Below are 22,887 nucleotides of genomic sequence, written 5' to 3' on the forward strand. Positions count from 1 at the left end.
TCCGAAGTGGTCTTCGCTTTAATCTCAGCTTTAGACGGTCCGGCCTCGAAATTTAAACCAGTAACTAAAGCGAACTCCAATTGGCTAAATCTACATCGTTTTTTCCCAATATAAAACTAGACTTCGTCAGTCTTCTCCCCCTCTGAATTTGTGCAACAACAACTGATGGACTAAGGCACTAGAAAAATTTAATTGTTCTGCCATGAAGAACTGTTTGAAAGGGGATTCCTTCACCCTATCCAATAAACCACACTCAGTAAATTTTGCTTTAATCTTTGCAAAGTACCAACTGTCGCACCAAGTGATATGTCCTGTAAAATGTTCTTCTACTGGAACTATCAGTTGTGGAGGTCTTAAATTCTGCATAAAACAAATAAATACCCAATTAAATAGAATAACAAAAAAAAACATCAAATTTTATATTCTGCAATCTACTATCGAGCAACTATCGGACACTATCGCACCATATCGGACACCACTGAAAAAAAAATAAAAACAGGAACAACTATAAAATTATTGTGCACCATCGTACCTCACATCGTACACCATCAGAAATTTAAAAAAAAAACATCGGGCACGAATCGTACCCAATATCGTACCCTATCGTACATTCATCTTAAATCACAATTTATCAAAAAATACATAAACTATCGTACCAATGTCGACCTACTTTCGTACCCTATCGTACCTCTACAACAACCCAAACAATTTGTTCCCAATATCGGCCACACATCGTACCAAATATCGTACCCTATCGTACCTTCATCTTCAACCTCAAGTTATCAAAAAACACAAAACTATCGTACCAACGCCGAACCACTATCGTACCCCTATCGTACAGTCATCTTCAACCTGAAGTTATGAGAAAACACAAACACTATCGTACCCCTATCGACCCACTATCGTACCCTATCGTACCTCTCAAAAAACCCAAAAAAAAATTCAAAATTTTATGGTTTCTCAGATTTCACACAGTCAAATTCAAACAATACATACTATAACATTTTGCAATGGAAAAGAAATTGAAAAAAAACACATACCCTAGACATTTTTGCATAAGGGAATCTGACGGGGTCTGGGTTTTTCTTCGTCTTCGGTGGTGGTTGGATCTCTGACGGGGTCTGGGTTTTTCTTTGTCTCCGGTGGTGGTTGGGGTTTGGGTGAGTGTCGGGGTATGGGTTAGTGTTTGGGTGAGGCTTGGTCTCCGGTGGTCTGGGTTTTCCTTCGTCGGGTGGTGGGGGTTTTTCTAACCGTCGGGTGAGGGAGAGAGATGCGTCGAGTGAGGGTGGGTGAGGGAGACAGATGCGTCGGGTAAGGGTGAGAATTGGTTGCTCGATGGTTTTGTGGGAGTGAGGAGTTTTGGCAACGAGAGGGAAAGGGAAATGGCAGGGGAAAAGTTTAGGTTTTTATGAGAGGGGTATTTTTGGTATTGAGAGGGAAATGGTTGCCCGATAGTTATGGTTACCCGATGGTCATAAAGGTCCGATGGCTACCCGATGGTTGCCCGATATCGGGCAAGTATTGGGTACCATTGTGTACCATCGTACTATTAGGTCCGCAGTAGCTTAAAAACAAAAATCGGGCATATATCATACTATTATCGATCCATTATCGTACTTAAAGGGCGTATAGATTCAAAATAATAATCGGGCAACCATCGGGTAGCCATCGGACCTTTATGACCATCGGGTAACCAAAACTATCGGGCAACCATCGGGTTACCATCGGACCTTCATCCCTAACCTTGAAACTCAACAACTATCGTGCCCGAATTGGGCCTCTATCGGACACTATCGGGCATTTCGAAAAAAACTCAAGGAACCCAAAAAAAACGCAAATTTTCACAGAACACAATTTTCACCCAAAAAACAGCAAAAAATACCAACAAACTACAGATCCAACATCTAAACAGCATTCTAAATCATGGGATTTTCTTGCAAGATTTTAGTATGAAAATCTTGTGTAATACGTATGGTGAAGAGAGAGTGAGAGAGAATGTATGGTGAAGAGAGGTAGAGAGGAAGAGGGAGAATAGAGAGGAAAGGTATGGGATTTTGTTATGAGAGGGGTATTTTTGGTATTAAATGAAAGATGAGCATTTGTATTATACGGTGGTTAACTTTGGTTCAAATTTTAATTATTAAGCTAATGTAAGCATGATTTATCAAATTTCCCTTTTAAAACCCCATTTTTCTCTCAGCCATAATCTATAGCCTTTAACCCCTTCAGGATAACCTAGAAAAATACATTTGATAGCCCTAGGTTCTAATTTCCCAACACTTTTATGTGCATAGGCTGCACAACCAAATACTTTCAGGTTTGACAAATCTGGTTGTTTACCCTACCACCTTTCTTCGGGAGTTTTAAACTCTATGGCACTAGACGGGCACCTATTTATCAAATAGGCAGCTGTCATAACAGTTTCTCCCCAAAACCCTTTAGAAAAACCAGAATTAAACAACATGCATCTTGCCTTGTTTAGAATAGTTCTATTCATTCTTTCAGCCACTCCATTTTGTTGGGGAGTTAACCTAACAGTTCTATGTCTTTATATACCATTCTCTTTGCAATATGTGTCAAATTCAATATTACAAAACTCTAGTCCATTATCTGTTTGTAAGGTTTTAATTTTTTTGTTTGTGATGTTTTCTATTAAGTTTTTCCATTGCCTAAATTTCTCAAAAGCCTCACTTTTGTGTCTAAGTAAAAATACCCAAACCTTCCTAGAGTAGTCATCTACAATAGACATGAAATAGGTATTGCCCCATGAGTGTTAGTTTTCTCAGGACCCCACAAATCTGAATGTAAATATTCCAAAATAGATTTAGTTTTAAGAGTACATGTTTTGAATTTGAGTCTGTGGTATTTTCCAAGTACACGGTATTCACAAAAGTCCACTTTGCTCACCTTATCTTTCCCTAGTATTTGATAGTTACTTACTATTTGCAGTCCTCTTACACTAATGTGTCCCAGCCTTCGATGCCATAAAATAGCCTTAGAGTCTTCAGGTGATTCAGCTACTGAATTGTGGCATTTAGCAATAGGTTCTCCAACTAGGTAGTACAAACCTTCCTTCTTTAAGCCTTTCATAACGACCATTGATCCTTTGCATAGTTTCATCTGTCCTTCCTTGATTTTTCTTTCTATTTTCAAGTCATCAAGCACACTTAGTGAAATTAAATTTCTAGATAGTTCAGGGACATACCTTACCCCATCTAGGGATCTAATGACACCATCAAACATCTTGAAAGTCACAATTCCAGAGCCTTCAATTTTGCAATATTGGTCATTTCCTAGTATCACTTTCCCTTTGTTTGAATCCTTGAAATCAGTCAATAAAGATTTGTTATTAGTCATATGAAAAGTGCAACCCAAATCTAGTATCCAATCATCTTTGAAAGATGTTGCAGCAACATAAACTTCCCCACTTTCATAACCATCACTTAGGTTAGCATTTTGAAAGCCAGATTTATGTTTTGATGAGTGGTGATCTGAACTTTGAGCTTCTCCTTGTCTTTCATGGCTATTATTCTTATTCTTTTTCTAGAAATAGCAGTCCCTTTTGTAGTGTCCAGGTTTACCACAATGATAACAACCATTTTGATCATTTGGTCCTTTTGATTGAGATCTTCCCCTGTCATGGTTGCTGTGATTTTTGAATGACCCTCTGCTTTGAATTCGTCCTCTTGAATGCCATGGTTTTTTGTGACTTGGTCTCCCTCGGCTTAAGTTCAACTCTCCATTTGAACCTCCATTTTTCTCTGATTTTATCTCCAAGTCTTTAGATTTCAGTGCTGAAATAACTTCATCTAAAGTGATTTCAATTCTCCCATATTTGATAACATTCTTTACTTCCCTATAAGACTCTGGTAGTGAATTTAGAATTATAATGGCTTGATTCTCATCACTCAAAACCTCATTCTCTCCTGAGTTAGCAAGTTCAATGTGCATTCTCAAGAAATCATCAAGATTTTGTTCTAATGTTCTTGAATGACTCATCCTGAAGCCAAAAATTCTTTCCTTCAGAAAAATCTTATTAGCAAGAGATTTTTGCTGAAATTGTTCCTCTAGCTTCTTCCAAATCTTGGCTGGAGTCTCCTCTTTGTCAACTAATCTGATGATGGCATCTAAAAGATTGAATATTATGATTTCAGTTGCTGTTTCCAAAAATTCCCCTTGCTGAATCTTGGATGTGTTCTAAGGCCACTCAATGGGATCCTCCAAGACCCTTAATAATTTATGTTGTGCCAATAAGGATCTAATTTTCCTCCTCCATATCCTGTAATCACCAGAACCATCAAATCTATCAATTTCTATTTTCATATTACTCATGTTTCTACAATCTAAGTTTAGAAAAGATTGAGTTTGAAAGTAGTCAGCATGATTATTCAAAGGAATATCCTCAAATTCTTCCAAGTCAAGAACTCCTCCCAATGGGTTAGCCTCCTCCAGACTGGTTTAAATTCTTTGTCACTTGGTGTGTTGAGTTTCTGCAGAACCTAGCTCTGATCTGTAGGACTTTAATACCAAAATAACCCTACACCAACACACGATCAAGTCAGAGACACTAAGGTCATTCTTGACCTTTGACATCAAAAGTTGGAAAAACGTGGAATCAAAAAACACCACATACGTCTCACTTAGTACAGTGACAAAAACAAAAGTTGAATCAGTTTAACCCTATTTATTTTCTTTTGCAGAGATGACCACCCCTTCGAATTTCTATACAAACCTAGGGCAACAAAAGAAAAAGGAATCACGACAATCAAGAGTAACCAAAAACATAGAATCAGAAAAACAAAGATGAGAGAAGATAACACGAGATGTATATAGAGGTTCACCTAGAAAAAATTGGGCTAATCCTCTATGAGCTCGCCTCAACGACTGTTCCTTCTGCACTATGTCATTCTGGTTACAACACAAGTTAGAGATCGATTCCAATGCCACAATCCGATAGGTAATCAAATACTCTAACTCAGATTCTTCCTTTTATTGTTTTCTTTTTCCCTCCTTTTCTCACTCTAACATTTTTCTCTATTCTTTCTTTACATGAGCCACTGGAAAATAAAAGAAACTCTCTCCAACCCCAGATTACAAGTCGCTCCCTCTCAATCTTTCTAATGCTTGAAAAACAGGTTATCCTATAACTAAAACTCTTACATGCTATTTATATATTCATTACAAGTAGATTTAAAATAGAAGTAAAGAATTTGGTTTGTTGAGCTGAGCTATAAAATATGTTAGATTTGGCTGAAAATTTTAACTGAATGTAACTGTTTTGATCTTCTTGAATGTGCAACTCACGGGGGAATTTATCCAACATGACCCTTAATAGTTTGTGAAAGTAATGTCCATGTTTTTAATTTTGTAGTAAAATAGCCTGGCCATATTTTTATTATTACATATTACCAAATATGTCATTTAGCAAATTACTATTTTATTCTAAATATTTTAATATTATGATATATGTATATTAGTTTTTATTTTAAAGTTATTTTATTTTTTTCCTTTTTTTATGAGTTGTTGAATGATATACCATACCACAAAATACATATACTGAGTTGAAAAATAATATACCAACAAATCTTACAAAATTATTACTCAAAAATGTATATACTATGCTAACAAAATTATATATTACCATTAAAATGTATATATAACATGATACAAAATTATATACTATCATTATGTATAATAAGATAGAAACTAAATATCATAACAAAAAATTATATATCATACCACAAAAAACATATACACTAGTTGGAAAATAATATACCAACAACCCATAAAAAATATAAAAAAATCAATATAACTTTAAAATAAAAACTAATTAAACAAAACTAATATACATATACCACTATATTAAAGTCATATGCTCCTAAATAATTAAAAAAATTATAGAAAATGGCAATTTAGGTAATCAACAATGTAAAAATGTCATTTATCTACAATTTTAAAAATAAGGACATTAGCTTCTTGATGTCATTGTTTTGGGTCACTTACTATAATTTCTCTTTATTTTTTCCTAGTTGGGGTTTTAAATATTTTTCCTTTTAAAACTCATTAAAAAATATGAGAAAAAAGAGTAGATGGATCTTAATATTTGGAGTGGCTAATTTATGTCAAAGATCAAGTTAAAAAACTTTTAATTAAAATTTGTTAGTTTTTCTTTAATTAATAAATGATAGTAGAATTTCGACAATTTATTCATAATCATATTTTGGTATACTAAGAATTTTTTATACAAATTTAAATATGTACATGCATTACTCGTATCTTTTCAAAACTTCTCACGTAAGACATTTTCGAAGGCACATGGCACCTCCCGACCAAATAATCTAACCCTCAGTGAGTAGCAAGTCGCGGAGTTACCCATGTCATTGAGTATATGTTCGACGCTACTCGAGAACTAACCATGAAAGAATTCGATCATCTCCTCGAACCAAGAGGCCAATAATCCAAAAATAATGGTCTAATTAGACTCCAAACTCTACAAGGATAGCAGTTACTATGGACACTTTATTACTTGCTAAAGAAGCAACAACCATGCAAATAAAGACAAAAGGGGTAGGGACTACAGTCTAACCCAGAAGCATGCACACCCACCTAATATACTGACAACACGGTAGTTGCATAGGAAGCGTGGTTGTCCCCTTCATACAACCAACAATTGGGATTGTTAGAATGACATAATCACACTTAGGAAGTAGTAGTGCGCTGCCTAACATTGTGTGCCACTTCCCAAAGACGTGGTCGTACTCCGTATGTCTATAGCTCATTGACCATCTTCAAATACAGCTACTCAAAGAGGAAAAGAACGTGGTTTGCATGCTGAACAAGCTAAACCTAGTGCATCCAGCCCGCTTAACACGTTTTGCCAGCTTACCATTTTGTAAACCATGTTATTATGTTAAGCATTCAAATTACTCCTTATAAAAGGGCCTTAAGCACCACAGTTGCCTATAATTAGGACTAAAACTCATTGTAAACACAAGCCAGCTTGAGCAAAACACTGCTAAATTACAACCCAAAGAGAACTTGAGCATTGCAAGTTCTTCCATTAAAGGTTGAAACACGTAAAAATCTAGTTATTCCATTTACTTAAAAGGTTGAGTTGAAGGAAGACACAAATGAAAATAGAAAATATGCACTTTGTATAAACCACATTTGAGATATTCTTGAAGGGGAGCATGTTAAGAAAAATCAATATAGAATTAGAAAATGGAAACATATTTAGAGAAGGGCATGAGCAAGAAAAATTGACCAGCTAGTATAGGATGTTATACATGAGAAATTAACAATATAATGTATAATAACATAGTTTCTAGCATATTGTAGTTAGGTGTAAAGTGATAAGAGGCTTCAAAATACATGTACCAACTACTATAATTGGAACGATCTATCCACTTTACAACCAACACTCGTGATAGAATATTTAACATTGAATCCTCACAAAAAAAAGTAGACAATACACTTTGCAGAGTGGGTGATGCTCCAACACTAATGGGTGCGATGGATTAGTTTCATCTCAAATTTACCTCGTTCTGCTGCTCACAAGCAATGGAAGACGAGAGAAATCCAAGAACACGATTTAAGAATGTCAAGGCAGACTAGGACTCGGATATTATCCTTGTGACAGATGATGGCTCACCAGCAATTGTTTCTGATGCGCCAACAGCAAGAGCTGCATGCGAGTCACTCAAGTTTCTCAAGTTCCCCAAGAACTGCAAATAAAACCCGTTGAAAATAGCCACTTTGGAACACAAACAACTTTCAAGGGCAAGATTATATTTTATAAAATATCATCCACATTTCCCTAAGAACCTGAGTTATATAGAGAGAAACCTCATGAAATAGAAGTCACGTTACATTACACAAATAACATGAAACTACCTTTAAAAGCATCTTGTATGCCTCCAATAAGCAATTAGCAGCTGGTCCGAACCCATGAAGTTGGGGTACCTCCATCATGTGCGTCCAAGGACGGATTTCCTACAGATACCATTGAATTATAAGAATCTGCAAAACATTATTTGTAAACAGTCCATCTCCCTCCCTTCTCTTTTGCTCCTATACTACATACGGTGCAATAGAAGTAGAAAAGTTCAAGGTAAATCAAAGTAGATGTGTGAGCATTGCTAACAGAAAGCATTTAATCCATTTAAAGAATCCAAATACACAGCAAAAGCCAAGAGGTGTATAAAATCCTAATGATGGGCACAAGTAGAACTAGCATGAGCATAAGCTTTCAAGGAAAGATCAACATTAATAAATAGTAATCCACACCTTGGTATAAATTGTATTAAATGCTCTTGCAGTTTCCAGAAAAGACTCCAAATGTGCCCGCATTTGGGATTGGACCTCTGTACACTCCTCATCTGGGTTGTAAGCATGCTAAATGAGAAACACATTGAAAAGCAGAAAAAAAATCACAACATCAAAAAACCGATCAAGTAAAAAGTTCACAAATATATAAAGCAACAGTCCATATTCCCTGTAAGAAATGATATTGCAGGGCATTGTTATAATAATTAAAAGTCTAAAGAGAATGATAATTACGTCACCCATTGGTGACTTCTAAGTAATTTGAAGATTGTTTTAAATGTCCCTAACCTGTAAGCGCAGGCTTGCTAGTTAATATGAAGAGAAAACACTAGTACCAATTAGCTAAGCCTAAGTGTGAAGTAATCAATAGGGAGTTATTCCAATTAGAAAAGTAACTCTTACAGTGGGTATATAGATTCAATCTGAACATCAGCAGGGAACAATTTGCACCCTTCTGAGAATATCTGAGCTTGCTTTTCAGCAATTGAATCAATCAGTTGTATAACCTTTGCTACCTGATCATCAACACTGCAGAAGTCCAATGCAAATTAGATGTTCGGCAAAAACAATTATCAGTGCCTAAATGCAAAATACACATGCAAATTTTTATAAAAGAGTAGATTTTAGAAACTAGTAAAAGCTTCTTTAACAAACAGAAACAAACTTAGGCAAACCAAATTTAAAAATTAGAATAATCACAACCTCCATTCTTGGTTATCAGCATAAATGCTTGCCTCAACAAGATCAACAAGAAGACGAAGCATTTCAGTGCGATCTTCGTAGCTTGCCCGTCCCTGTGAGTTCAACCACGACAAGCATTAGTTGCTACGACGATTCATCCACTTTCAAAATAACAAAAGTCATTATGTAGTTTAAGACCAATATAAAGTACCCAAAAGATGATTTTCTTTTGGGAAATAAGATAGTCCTTGATAGCATACCATTAGGCCCAACTGACCTGAATGGCTTCTGTATCTACAGTTGTTGTAATACCAAGAAACTTGGCAATCTCAGCCAAATCTGCAAAAAGATTATAGAATAAGGTATCTGTTAAATATAAATTAGTGAAATTAGAATGATAAAGTTGGTGATATTGTGAATGACCTACATTGAATGTGAGCTGTCTCTTCATAACGATCCATAGTATCTCCATGGTGAATTTGTTGGGAGAAGGGGGACTTATCTCCCAACAAGCTGAAGAATACAAAGCTAAATCAAGCATGGAGTAGGGATGTGAAAGCAGTGGCAGTGGTAATGGCAACCGGACAGCAGTAATTACCGAAAGAAGAGCCCTTTCAAAAGGGCGTAGCGCTCCATGCCAGCAAAAAGAAGGGCCTAAGCAGGAGCATTGGCTCTAGGATAGTTTAACAACCTTAGTTTTCTTTGTATCTCTTCCATTTGTTTTGCTGCCATCTTCTTCTACTTTGCATAATATACAAAAAAAAAAAAAAAAAAACAGAATTCAACTATAACCCCACATCAAATTTTCCAAATTAAAAGGACATCTAAATTTTTACATTACACAGCAAACAAATCAAAGATTATAAACAAAAAATGGATTCAAACAAATAATTGCGATGTTGATCATGGTCCTAATAAATAAATAAAATAAAATAAAATAAAACCACAAAGGACAATTCTATTGTTCAAAGAAAGGCCTAAAGACCATAACATAATTACAAAAGATAGTCATGACTTCAAAGCCTTTGTGAAGAAATTCCACACAACAAAATAAGTAATAGGAGAATCTTTTCCAAAGCTGCGAGTTTTTTATTATTTAACCATAAAATTACAAAAAAGGGCAAACATGAAACGGTAAATTAACATCAAGATTTCATACCCTGCAATACACATTCCTTTACAGCATAGATATAGGTTGAAAGAAACATATTTTGACAGATTATTAGGTTTTCTAAATGTTAGTCAGTCACACTATAACTAATTAAAACGAGTACATAAAGTACCTCGCACCAGAGTCAATAGGGATTTCACAAAATCAGTCTCGGAGAATAGAAAAATCAAATCTTACATACTATCTACCTTAAACAAAGAAAAAACCTGGCAATTACAAGAAAATAAAAACACAAGTCTCCCTAAAACTAAACTAATTTTTACAGTCCTTACAATTATAGATCTAAAACAAATTCAGTGATCATTAAAAAAAACCGCCATATAGAACTAGAGAATGAGAGATTGTGAGTCACCCCAACTGGATTTGGCCTAAATTGTTTTAATATACACGTAAGGATGGGAATCTACCTACAATTGACCACATTTTTCCTATGGAGAAAGCTAGTCAGGTTTTCATTTTCACCAACAAGAATCTAGGCTCAGTACTACATTTTTGAAGAGTAACTAACATAAATAACTGATAGGAAATTTAGGGGTTTTGACTGAATTTGAGAAAGGAATTAACTTATTATTTATCTTTAATCTTTAAAATGATACAGAGCCTCTTATCCATTCAGAATCACTGTCACTAAAATCCATTCCCACCATTCCCATCCCAGTAGCTCTGATAAATTTTAAAACCACTAAAATAAATAACAATGCAGAACAGATAAGATTATCATAAACACACATTACTACTGATCTTCTTCTTATTTAACTTCAACTTAATGGTTGGTTTCTCAAATAGATTCTCATTCACTCACTGTCACTAGCAACCATAACCACTCATTCAGACTTCTTAGTTTTTCAAATAAATTTTAAAATTTCAAAAATCATCACATAATATATTTCGGTTCTCTCGTGTAAACAAAAGTTTAAATGGGACCGAGAATTTGGACACAAATTGTCTGCCTATTCAACGTGCAACACAACATCATCAGAACATATAAGAAAGCAAGTCAAAAGTTTTAAAATAAATGAGAATAAAGAAGGTATGAGCCAGAGAGAGAGAGAGAGAGAACGAGTGTGTAGTGAACCAAAAACTCGAACAACAAACACTATGAACACTCAAACAAAACAGCAGATATCAAATAATTTTAAAATCAAAATAGATTCGTTCATACACAACAACCCAAAAATCAACTTCAAATATTAAAATAAAAACTCAGATTTCAGAAAGGAGAAAAAGAAAAAAAAATAATACCTCCATCCCAGACGCACCCACGTCCCCATCGATGCCCGACCGTCGCACCAATGGCTCCGTCAAAGTCCGCTCCTTCGCCAAGCACCAAGATCGACTCATCCACGGCCCCGCGCCTGAGACAGGGAGAACGAGTCAGAGAATGAGAAAGAGCGTGAGTACGAGTGATATGAGAGAGAAGAAAAGTCAGTAAAATAATATTTAAGTGGACCCTATAAAGCCCAAAAAAAACAGCCGTCCCCATAATAAGTACATGTTTTTTTTATTATTATTATTATTGTTATTATTATTATTATTATTATTATTATTATTATTATTATTATTATTATTTCCATTTACAAAAATCTTTGCCTTTAAATTCGTTCTCTACTCCTCTCCACACCTCTAAACCTTTCTCTGTCTTTTTTCTTAGTCTCTCATCTCTGAATCTTTTTCCTTTCGAAAAACTCAAGAGACAAAAACTATGTGCAACCACAATTCATCTCCATCCTTGAGCGACTATGATTCAAACCCACCTAAAACTCTCTCTTGTACACCCCAAGAGTCTGATGAACACACCCCCTTGGTCACAGCTATAGAATTACAGAATCAAAATCCCCAAAAGACCCATCTTTCTCAGGCCGTTTCCGAGGCCAAATGCATAGCCAACATAGCTCTTCCCATGGTCTTAACTGGGCTTTTGCTCTATTCTCGCTCACTTATCTCCATGCTATTTCTAGGTCGACTCGGCGAGTTGTCTCTGGCTGGTGGGTCGCTTGCCATCGGATTCGCCAACATTACAGGGTACTCTGTTTTGTCAGGACTCGCTATGGGGATGGAGCCCATTTGTGGCCAAGCTTTTGGAGCAAAAAGGTTCAAACTTCTCGGGCTTACCTTGCAGAGAACAGTGATTTTGCTTCTGTTGACTTCTGTCCCCATAGCCATTTTATGGTTAAATATGAGGAGAATCTTGCTACTTTGTGGTCAACAAGATGATATAGCCACCGAAGCTCAATCTTACATACTTTTCTCTCTCCCTGATCTTATTGCGCAATCGATTCTACACCCTTTGAGAATCTATCTCAGAAGTCAATCCATAACGCTCCCTCTCACCTTCTGTGCCACCCTTTCGATCATTCTCCACGTTCCCATAAACTATTTTCTCGTCTCTGTTCTCAATCTGGGTATTAAAGGGGTAGCCTTGAGTGGGGTTTGGACAAATTTTAACCTAGTGGGATCATTGATTGTATATGTTGCAATCTCAGGCGTGTATAAAAAAACATGGGTTGAGATTTCCTCAGAGTGTTTCAGAGCTTGGAAGTCTCTTTTAAGTCTAGCAATACCAAGCTGCATTTCGGTTTGTCTCGAATGGTGGTGGTATGAGTTCATGATTTTGTTATGTGGGTTGTTGCTTAATCCTCAAGCAACCGTTGCTTCAATGGGGATTTTGATCCAAACCACAGCTCTCATGTACATATTCCCGTCTTCTTTGAGTTTTGGTGTTTCAACAAGGGTTGGCAATGAGCTCGGCGCAAACCGTCCCCAAAAGGCTAAACTTGCTGCCATCGTTGGCCTCTTATACAGCTCTGTGTTGGGATTCTCGGCATTGTTGTTTGCTATAATGGTTAGGAAAGTTTGGGCCACTATGTTCACACAAGACGTTGAGATCATTGCATTGACATCAATGGTTTTGCCCATAATTGGTCTTTGTGAGCTTGGAAACTGCCCTCAAACGACGGGTTGTGGCGTTTTGAGAGGCACAGCTCGACCTTCTCTCGGCGCTAATATCAACTTGGGTTGCTTCTACCTTGTGGGAATGCCGGTTGCTATTTGGTTGAGCTTTTATGTAGGGTTCGATTTTACAGGATTATGGCTTGGTCTTTTGGCTGCTCAGGGCTCGTGTGTGGTGACCATGTTGTTTGTTTTGACTCGAACCGATTGGGAACTTCAAGCTCAAAGAGCCAAGGAGCTCACCGGGAGTGTCACAGTTGAAGAAGATGATGATCACGATCATGATCATGATCATGATGATAAAATGGAGGATTCTTTTTCCAGAGTCTAATAATAATAATATATAATAACTCACAAGTGTAACTCATTAATTTGTGTACTTCTTTGAGACCTACCACATTGACCAAAATTGTGGAAATGGAAGGGGTCATACTCATAATTCATTTTATTATGATTCTTAATGTGATTCTTTTCTTCTTTTTTAACTCTAAAAAAGATTCTTACATTTAGAGGTGATAAGTAGTAGTAGAGGGGACACACATGATATCCTTATGGAAATAGTCTTTTGTTTTATGCATTGGTTTTTTCTCTCATCAGAAAAAGTAGAAACTTTAATCCAAAGTAGTCAGTTGTATTCATTATTAATTGATTATTGTCTCTCGTTCTCTTCTAACTCTCTATGTGTTTTCGACAGCAAATAAACATGACAAAAAGCAAGACCCCAAAATCTTTTTTATTATCTCTGACTTGTCTTTTTTACCCTTTGCTTTTCTAACCCCTAATAAGATAGAAATCATTTATTGGGTTAGCCATTTAGTTAGTTTGAATACAACAAAAGTAACATCTTCTTGCTTGTCATATATTTATCTTGAAAATATCTCTACAGTAACTAACGTATGGGATACTTAACAATGAATACTTGAATTTGGCATGTACACTAAGATAAAATAGAGAGAATACGACTTTTATAATTAAATTGAGTAACGATCTGTGCACTCAAAAATATGCACCTAAACCTAAACATTACATACATATCAACATACACATGAACTTGTTTTTATGTGGGAATAATCAATCCAATGGTTTTGCTCCTACATACATATAATATGCTTTTTATGGCTACTGTATATATATATATATATTAAATGGGAACGTATGATATAGAAAGGAGGCGTTACGTAATTATCTTGATTTAATTTACTTTGACCTTACCACCATGGTCATAGCAAAAGTTTTGAATACAACGATCAAAGACTTAACTAATTAATCAAGAATAATCTCCACTTTTCACAATCGCTATATATATATATATATATATATATATATATATATAAAAAGAAAAAAAAATGGTTAGGAAGTTTTGTTGGTGGTCAACATGTATAGAATGTTGACTCTATAGTGAAATGTCAAGTACGTGTGGACTAGTTATAACTTAGATTGTGGGCAAGTGGGTTTTGTCCTGCACTTTATCTTGAGTGGGTTTGGGAAATCCATATTATCACATTTTGTGTAGGGTAAATTAACACGGTAACATCAATTATTAGTTTCAATGTGAAAATAATATGATTTATAAACGTGCTAAAAACACGTTAACGTACAGATAATTTTAGTTAGTTTGATAATGAATAAAACGACCAACTTAATTAACACGAGTAATTATTAATTATTGACACAGATGGAGAAGATGGACAAATAAAGTACACCTTAATATTAATTAAAGTACACGCATGGAATTTTTTGGGTGTGCTTAGAATGTTCTCCACGCAAATTAATAATGGAATTGAAAGTGATGGAGTTTCTAGATCGATTAGTTGGAGAAGTCGGTCAAATAACAAAAAGGCAACTTTGATGATATGGGAAATTTTGACTGACAAAATAAACGAACAAATTTTATCTCATCATCGTATAATTCCAAAATCCAAACCAACGAGAAGAGAAGTTTCGTATATTATTAATTTATATTTAGTAAGAAAAGAAAATTCTGTATGCCTTGCCTTGGTGCTATATTTCATTCCAACATTTAGATTTAGGTACGTACTAGCATGGTCAATATATGCATATGCATATATATACATATAGTGATGAGGGACTTTTGACTTGAGTGCCCCACGAATCAAAAGCTTCCAAAAACTATAATTATATATATAATAACAAATTAAGCATCTATAGAAAATAATGTTTACTTTTAGTCCACAATTAACGCGTTCTTATTAATATGAAGAAATGTGTGCATGTCGGCCATGTGTGATACATGTACTATACTAACAAACGTTTGATAATATGTACATGTGGACTATTATGAGTCTGCTTAAAGTTTTTGATTATGGACAAACTTGACTCATTATATATGTATATATGCTGAATCGGTCATTTACACGAATGTTTTCAATTTCTAATTAAATAATTAATTAATAGTCTACCTTAGAATTGGAAACCCCTTTTAATCAAAAAAATTTCTATATATATATATATATTTAGAGGTACTGTATGGTAACATTTAAAAAAATAAATTTTTATTTAATTAATTAAAATTTTTACAATTAAACATAAAATAGTGTTTAATTACTCTATTTTTATTGATTATTTTTAAAAAAAATTAATTAAAATTCATTAAATTTTGAAAAAAGAATTTTTTCACTTTCAAAATTTTTTTAAACCATTTTCGAATTTTCATTTCATTTTTTTTCTTCTCATCTTCAATCAACACATCATTTTATATTGTTAAAGAAATAATAAAAATAAAAGTTATCAAACACAATTATTATTTCAAAAAACAAAAATAGTTACCAAACATATTTTTATTTTTTAAAAATAAAGAAACAAAAAAAAAATATTTCCATATTTTTTTGTTTGAAATATTCAAAAACAAAAATTTTACCAAACACTTGTATTTGGAAAAAAAAATTTAATTTTTTAAACACAAAAATAAAATATATTTTTGTTTTTATGTTTTTTTATTTTTATAAAATAAAAATAACAATGCTTTTGAAAGAAAAAGTTGATAAGGAAGGAGAAGAAAAACGTTTAAAAAAGTTAAAAGTAAGAAAAAAACTAACCGTTTTCAAAATTATGCAAAAATTAATTAAAATTTTAAAAAATAAAAAATAAAAATAAACTTACCGAATGTATTTTTACGTTTTGTTCTTAAGCTTTTATTCATGTTTATTTGCATGTTACCGAGCAAGCCGAATATAACTTGGCCAGTAGTAGCCACTTATTTTAATTGGGAAATTCCGTAAAGCTACGTCCTTATGCATAATGATTTTGTGATTTAAGACTTTTATGTTCGGACCTGATTTACATTAAATTTAGACCTAGTCACATCTAACTCAAACTCGATTCACATATGTTTCATACCAAATAATATAGTTCACACTAATAATTTTCAATCTGTTGGGACCATATGTGAATATGTGTGAATTTGGTATGAACTAAGACCCGAATTCAGTGTGAACAAGTTCGGAATAAAAAAAAATTTAAATCACAGAAATCAAATGAAACTTCGTCATCATAAAATTCATTTTTTAAGCAGCTCGTAACAATTTGAAAATACACATATAAACTATTATTTAACACACCTACAATACATAAATAACAATAGCACCTACTCCTTATGTGATTTAGAACTTGGAAGTGAAGATAAGAGAAGAGCGGAAGAAGATGGTGACAACAAGTGTTGGTAAGTTAGAAGAAAAACTTAATGTTACTTAATAAGGATATTTAGGTCTTTTTAATTGGGTTTAAGGTTATATTTGTAAAAAAGCTCATTAGAATGGGTATATGGTTATCATTATGGGGTATATAGATGTCATTTTGTGGAGTTTTCCATTAGGGATGGAAACAAAGTGTTGAATAGGCGAGGATTAATGCTCCCCGTCCTTGTCCTCATTAACCATTTTATTTGCATCTATGTCAACTCCTCATATATTCCACTTAGGGGTGGGATAAGAAATTCCTAAAGAGAACCATTAATTTTTTTTTTTTAAAGAATGGATTATATTAAATTTAAAATATTATAATATGTTAATAATTCAAATTACTAAATATCTTCCAAAATAAAATTAAAAATTTTAAAAAAAATTATTAATGTACTACAAAAATACATAAATAAATATTTAAAATAAATAATAAAACAAATTAATTAAGACATTGTTAGAATGATGAGTGTCATCCTTGTCCCTACCGTGTTTTCCGTGTAGACGGAGAATCCCCACTCCACTAAGAGTAGTTCTCAACGCCACAAAAAGAAATTATATCCCTAATTTTAATGCGTGATAGTTTAACTAATACGCATATAAATTAATTAATATATTTATTGTTAAAAAATTAACACATCGGTGTCAGGGCTTATACTAATAAACATGAAACTTAATTATACGAAAATTTAATGTAAGATTCATTTGTTTAAGTTGTGGTTTTTATTGGTACGTATATTGTATCATTTAGCATTCTCAAATTAATTGCTACTGGAAATCTACACAAAGACCACATTTTCCACCCGTTTAAAAAGTCAAGTCCTACTTAGATAAGTATCTATACATGTATGAATACGAATTCCACGCCACACGATTACAAAAATTACAACTCATCAAGTCAAATCCTATGATTGTACCACAATTTATTACAAATATATATACAATGGTAGATGGTTGATTTTAATTAAAAGAAATTGATGAAGTTATTGGGGATACCTTCCGTACGGGGCTGCCTATAATATCTACATGTATATTTTAACATATGTTGACACATTAATTTTGGACTATTAAAGGATAGGAGGACTTTTAAGTCTAAGAGAAATGGTAATAATAACTTTGAGTACCGTTAGGTTTTGGTCACATCATGATCTGAGGCCATCTATCTCCATGCAATAATTATGAAAAAGGTTGGTACATTTATAAACCCTAGCTAGGTTGGTCAATCGATCTTTATTGCTTATGTGATGGAGAAAAGTAACCAAACCAGACATCACATAATTTTACGTGCATAACTCTACAAACTACAAAAAATGCTTCTTCTACCTATGCATGCACGCTACCTATAAATATATATATAAAAATTGTACAGAAAACCCATGTGCTGTTGTGTCTCCAAAGTCCAGGAATTAAGCTGTAATAATAAGTACTCTAGCAGCAAAAATTGAGGAAGAAATAATATATATATATATATATATATACAAAATTTGTACGAGAACTATACTACCTAACTTCAAACTTCAAATCTTAAAGCAACAATAATTGCAAATAATATACTATTCATGAGGATTCCACGTGCAAAAAATGGATATTACATGAGTTGCCATTTTAGGAAACAAACAAAATGGTTAGATATATATATATATATATATATATATAAATACAGGTTATGATAGCTGTTGTGTGTGTGTGTATATATATATATACGCCTCATATATAGTACTTTGCAATTGTTTTGGCTTAGTTTTGAACTTTTGTGGTGTCTAGTATGGCACGCAGAGGGGATTGGAGGACAGAGTGAAAGCCGAATTGAAAAAATGAATAGAATGGTATTATTGATGCAGACAAATTAAGAAGAGTCGTATACAAAGTCTGCATGCGGCAATTGCCTTTTCCACCGTCCAACCGGCCCTCTAAACACACATATATATCATATATGGAACCACATATATATACATATACACTATACGTCTCCATACTTTCTATTGGGATTTAAATTTATATATATTTTAAAATATTTATATAATAGTACACTTCACTATATACGTATCAAACATGTTGGGCACGAGTCACTAATTTTTTTTATGTGTGTGAAAAATAATATATTTGAATCTAGTTTTCGATACTGTAAACTATTTGGAATTTTCTGAAAATTTGCAAGATACTCTAAATAACTACATTATACACGGTCATTACAAAAAATTATGTCGAAAACTGTTCACGAGTCGAGAACGTAGAAAACCTTACTGATAGGACTTAAAGGAGAACTCCTATATGAGAATTTGTGATATATATATATATATATATATGATATTGCATTAATTTATGAATATCAACTAATTGAAAAGATGTAATGGATTTTGTCAAAAAAAAAATGTAATTGATACATAGATATTATTATACATACATGTTAATGATTTAATGGCTGAAATTAAAACTTATAACAAAATAATAAGTAAAAAAACTAATTTTAAGTTTAATCATTAAATTAACTTGATTTATCATAATGTAAAATAAATGTGTGCAAAAATAATATATATATATCCATTAAACTTGTATTTTTAAAAATTATATTAAGTACAAAGATTTCTTTTTTAAATTTTTTTTATAATTTTGTCCACTTTAAATTGTTTTTGGCTTTAGTGTCAAATGCTAAATAATGACGTTAAAAAAGCATGGCCAAGAAAGTTCATTCCAAGAAAGTACAGCAATTAATATATAGATGGAAGAAATGATCAAAGTTAGATTGAGTTTTGTCATTATTTCATTAATGAGTCGATTTTTTCTTGGATTAACTAATAGACAAAAATTAATCTTGTAGAGTTAACCTTTGGCTGAACATTTTCTTTTTGGAGTTTAATGTATCACATTAACGTTAGAATATGAGTGGCTTTTAGTCCTTGTTTATTGTGGATTCTATTAAAATGCTGTGTTGTATTGTATACGTGTGTGACCAAATCACAGCATTGTCTTTGTCGATGAAATTAATACCATATCTCTAGCCGACTATATATATATATACACTAGGAAATGAAGAAGCGCTTGTGCAGTCATTTATAATTATTTTGGACAGTATATATTTTTAAAAAAAAATTGTTTCATTATGTATGAGAAAAAAATAATATAATTGTAGAAAAATTAATTAGTATCATATTTTTCATTTTATTAAACTCAACGAATCATTATTTTTTTTATTTTTTCAAAATAAGACAACCTTATAAAAGCTTATTTATACAAAATAATTTTTTTTTCCTTGGCAATGATTATATATAAATGTAACATTATTAAGGTAATCATTGTTTAGATTTTAATACACACAAAAATATGATTTTTGAAACTTTTTTTTTGGCTAAAGTGGATAAGGTAGGTTATATGATTCATTAATTAATTAAAAAGGAAATAGAATAAATAAATCTATACATAAAATTATGAATGGATGAGAAAATAGATGACAATTAATTAAAAATGAAATAAAAAAAATATTTGTGTAAAATTCTGATAATATAAGAAAAAAAGATAATGTAGAGAGTGTAAAAATCTGAATTAAATGCCATCTTATCACCTAGCTTCATATATATAGATAATAAATAATTAAAATTAATAATAGATAATTGATTAAAAATGAAATAAAATTGAAATAAAACAGATTTAAAAACTATTACCTAAAATTGAACAAAGCTTACACGATAGATAAATATATATAGATATATGAGAGTAACTTAACAAATGTAACATTATTAATGTCGTAATTATTATTATTTGAATTTTAATACACACAAAAACATAATTTTTGAACTGTTTATTAACAAATAATAACATAAGTAAGTGAGTAGATTTATTTAAGTTATAGTATATTATTAATAATAATGAATAATTAATTAAAAATAAAATAAAATAGATAAATCTACTTGAAAAAAAATAATACTAAAACAAAGGAGTTTCACCAATTCAAACTTCGTCCTTCAATATATATTTATATATAAATATATATATATTTTTTAAATAAAATAAATAAAGGCAAACAATATCAATACCAAAAAGGGGAACACAGTCAAAATATCTTATCAAAAAAGTAAATTAAAATCCAAATTTCAATCAAAATTGGCCCTTAAGATCTTATCGTTTTCCCGCCGTCTACATAGTGTGTAGATAACAGAAATTTTTTGTTTTAAAAGTTTTTTTTATTTTTTTTCCGTTTACTTTAACGAAATATTCTTATAATTAATAGAATATTCTTATATTTATCGGTAGATTGTAAACATGACTTAAACTTAAATAAAATTAAAAAAATAAATAATTCAACAAATTAAAATAAGATATTTTACAATCATAATTATTTAAAAATAATAAAACTATACATTTATAACTTAAATAAAATTTAATTAAACTTAAACTTAATATTATATATATTAAACATATAATATATAATATTTTGTTGTCACTACTAAATTAAAAAACTAGAACAAACATAAGCTTAAAAAAAATTTAATTAATTAATTAATTAAAATAGGATATTTTTAAGATATTTTATGATAATTTAAATAATTAAATCATATTTATTTAAAAATAATAAAAACATACCTATCATATTTTATCTTATAAATTTGTGTGATAGTTTGTTTTTTATTAAGTGATTGGAACTTTTTTTCTTCATCAAATTCACCAATGAACATTGCGAGATACATTATAAACTAAAAATAGTTGATGCATGTATACTACTGTCTACACTATGACTTTTTATATTCTTATTTTATTTCTATTATTAATTTCTTTTTAAATATTGTTGTATTTTATATATATGACATGTAGCCATGTAAATATATATATATGTCAGTGTTGTGTTTAAATGTCATATATGTAGAGATTATTGTTATAAATATTTATATATACTATAAAACTATAGTTTATTCTATTATATATATATATTTTTTAAAAATAGTAAACAAGTTTTTATTAAAATTATTGACAATATTTACAACTTTAAAAATAAGCTAGCGGGCATTGCACGTTACTTCAAACTAGTAAACATACATATATACAAAGGACAATCAATACAAATATTAAAAATTAAAAATTAAATCACAATAACTTGTCTTCTTTAATTAATTATAGGAAATAATTAAACTACATACATATAAAGAAGTAAATAAAATATCAAAGGAAAAAAAAGTCATGCATACATGTTATTCTAACTTAAGGAGAAGACACAAACGGTTTCAATATGATGAGTAAGAAGATATCTAATTATCTACACGTAGATAGAGATGTGCCTGTTTACCTTCACTTTTTTGAATTTTTTTTTGAGGGATTCTATTTTGGTTTGCATTGACTAAGACGATATCTAATTATCTATAGCTCCACTGAGTTAAACGCTCCTCACTAACACCGTTAGTGTTGAACTGACGCAACCTTTTTATTTGTGACATTGCTCAACTACCACAAATGTTAATTCTCGATTAACAGTAGCAGTCAATTGCATTGACTCAATTGTTTGATTGACACAAAATGGGTATTTTGGTGTAGTGTTGGTTATGATATTTTCAACCCGTGAATAATTTTCGGTGCGATTTTTTTATGACTGTGTATATTGTAGTTATTTAGAGTATCCTACAAATTTTCATAAAATTTTGAATAATTTATAATGCAAAAAATTAAATTCAAACATGTTGTTCTCCACACGCATAAAAAAAATTAGTTACGAGTGCAACAATATGTTTTTAAACTATTTTTCGACACTATATATTATTTGGAATTTACTGAAAATTTGTAGTATATTTTAAATAACTACAATATACACAATCATAAAAATAAATTGCACTGAAAACTATTCACATGTTAAAAACACAAAATAACCTCAGTAGGACTCTTTTTGAAGCTCATTCCGTAAAAACAATCCATACATTATTTTCAACAAAGTAGAAGATTCAAAAATAGAAAACGTATAATCTCATTGACCATAATTAAGGGCACTCAAGGACTGTGCATAGTCGGACTTAAAACTCCCCAAAAGAAACTCCACCATTCCAACACCATCAATAATAATAGTAATTATTATTAGGAAAACTTGGC

General features: G+C 31.8%; 1 protein-coding gene and 1 pseudogene across 1 annotated transcript; one reads left to right on the plus strand and one right to left on the minus strand.

Moving 5' to 3' along the window:
* Positions 1-7,246: 7,246 nt before the first annotated feature.
* On the minus strand, positions 7,247-9,740 carry LOC133778329 (AUGMIN subunit 7-like; annotated as a pseudogene).
* A 2,047-nt stretch (positions 9,741-11,787) lies between these two features.
* On the plus strand, positions 11,788-13,799 carry LOC133778328 (protein DETOXIFICATION 49-like). Its single transcript, XM_062218215.1, has one exon. The coding sequence runs from the start codon at positions 11,880-11,882 to the stop codon at positions 13,455-13,457; it is 1,578 nt and encodes a 525-aa protein (XP_062074199.1). The 5' UTR covers positions 11,788-11,879; the 3' UTR covers positions 13,458-13,799.
* The last annotated feature ends 9,088 nt before the right edge of the window (positions 13,800-22,887 follow it).

This window comes from Humulus lupulus, chromosome 5, assembly GCF_963169125.1.
Source record: "Humulus lupulus chromosome 5, drHumLupu1.1, whole genome shotgun sequence".
In the NCBI taxonomy this organism is placed as follows: Eukaryota; Viridiplantae; Streptophyta; class Magnoliopsida; order Rosales; family Cannabaceae; genus Humulus; species Humulus lupulus.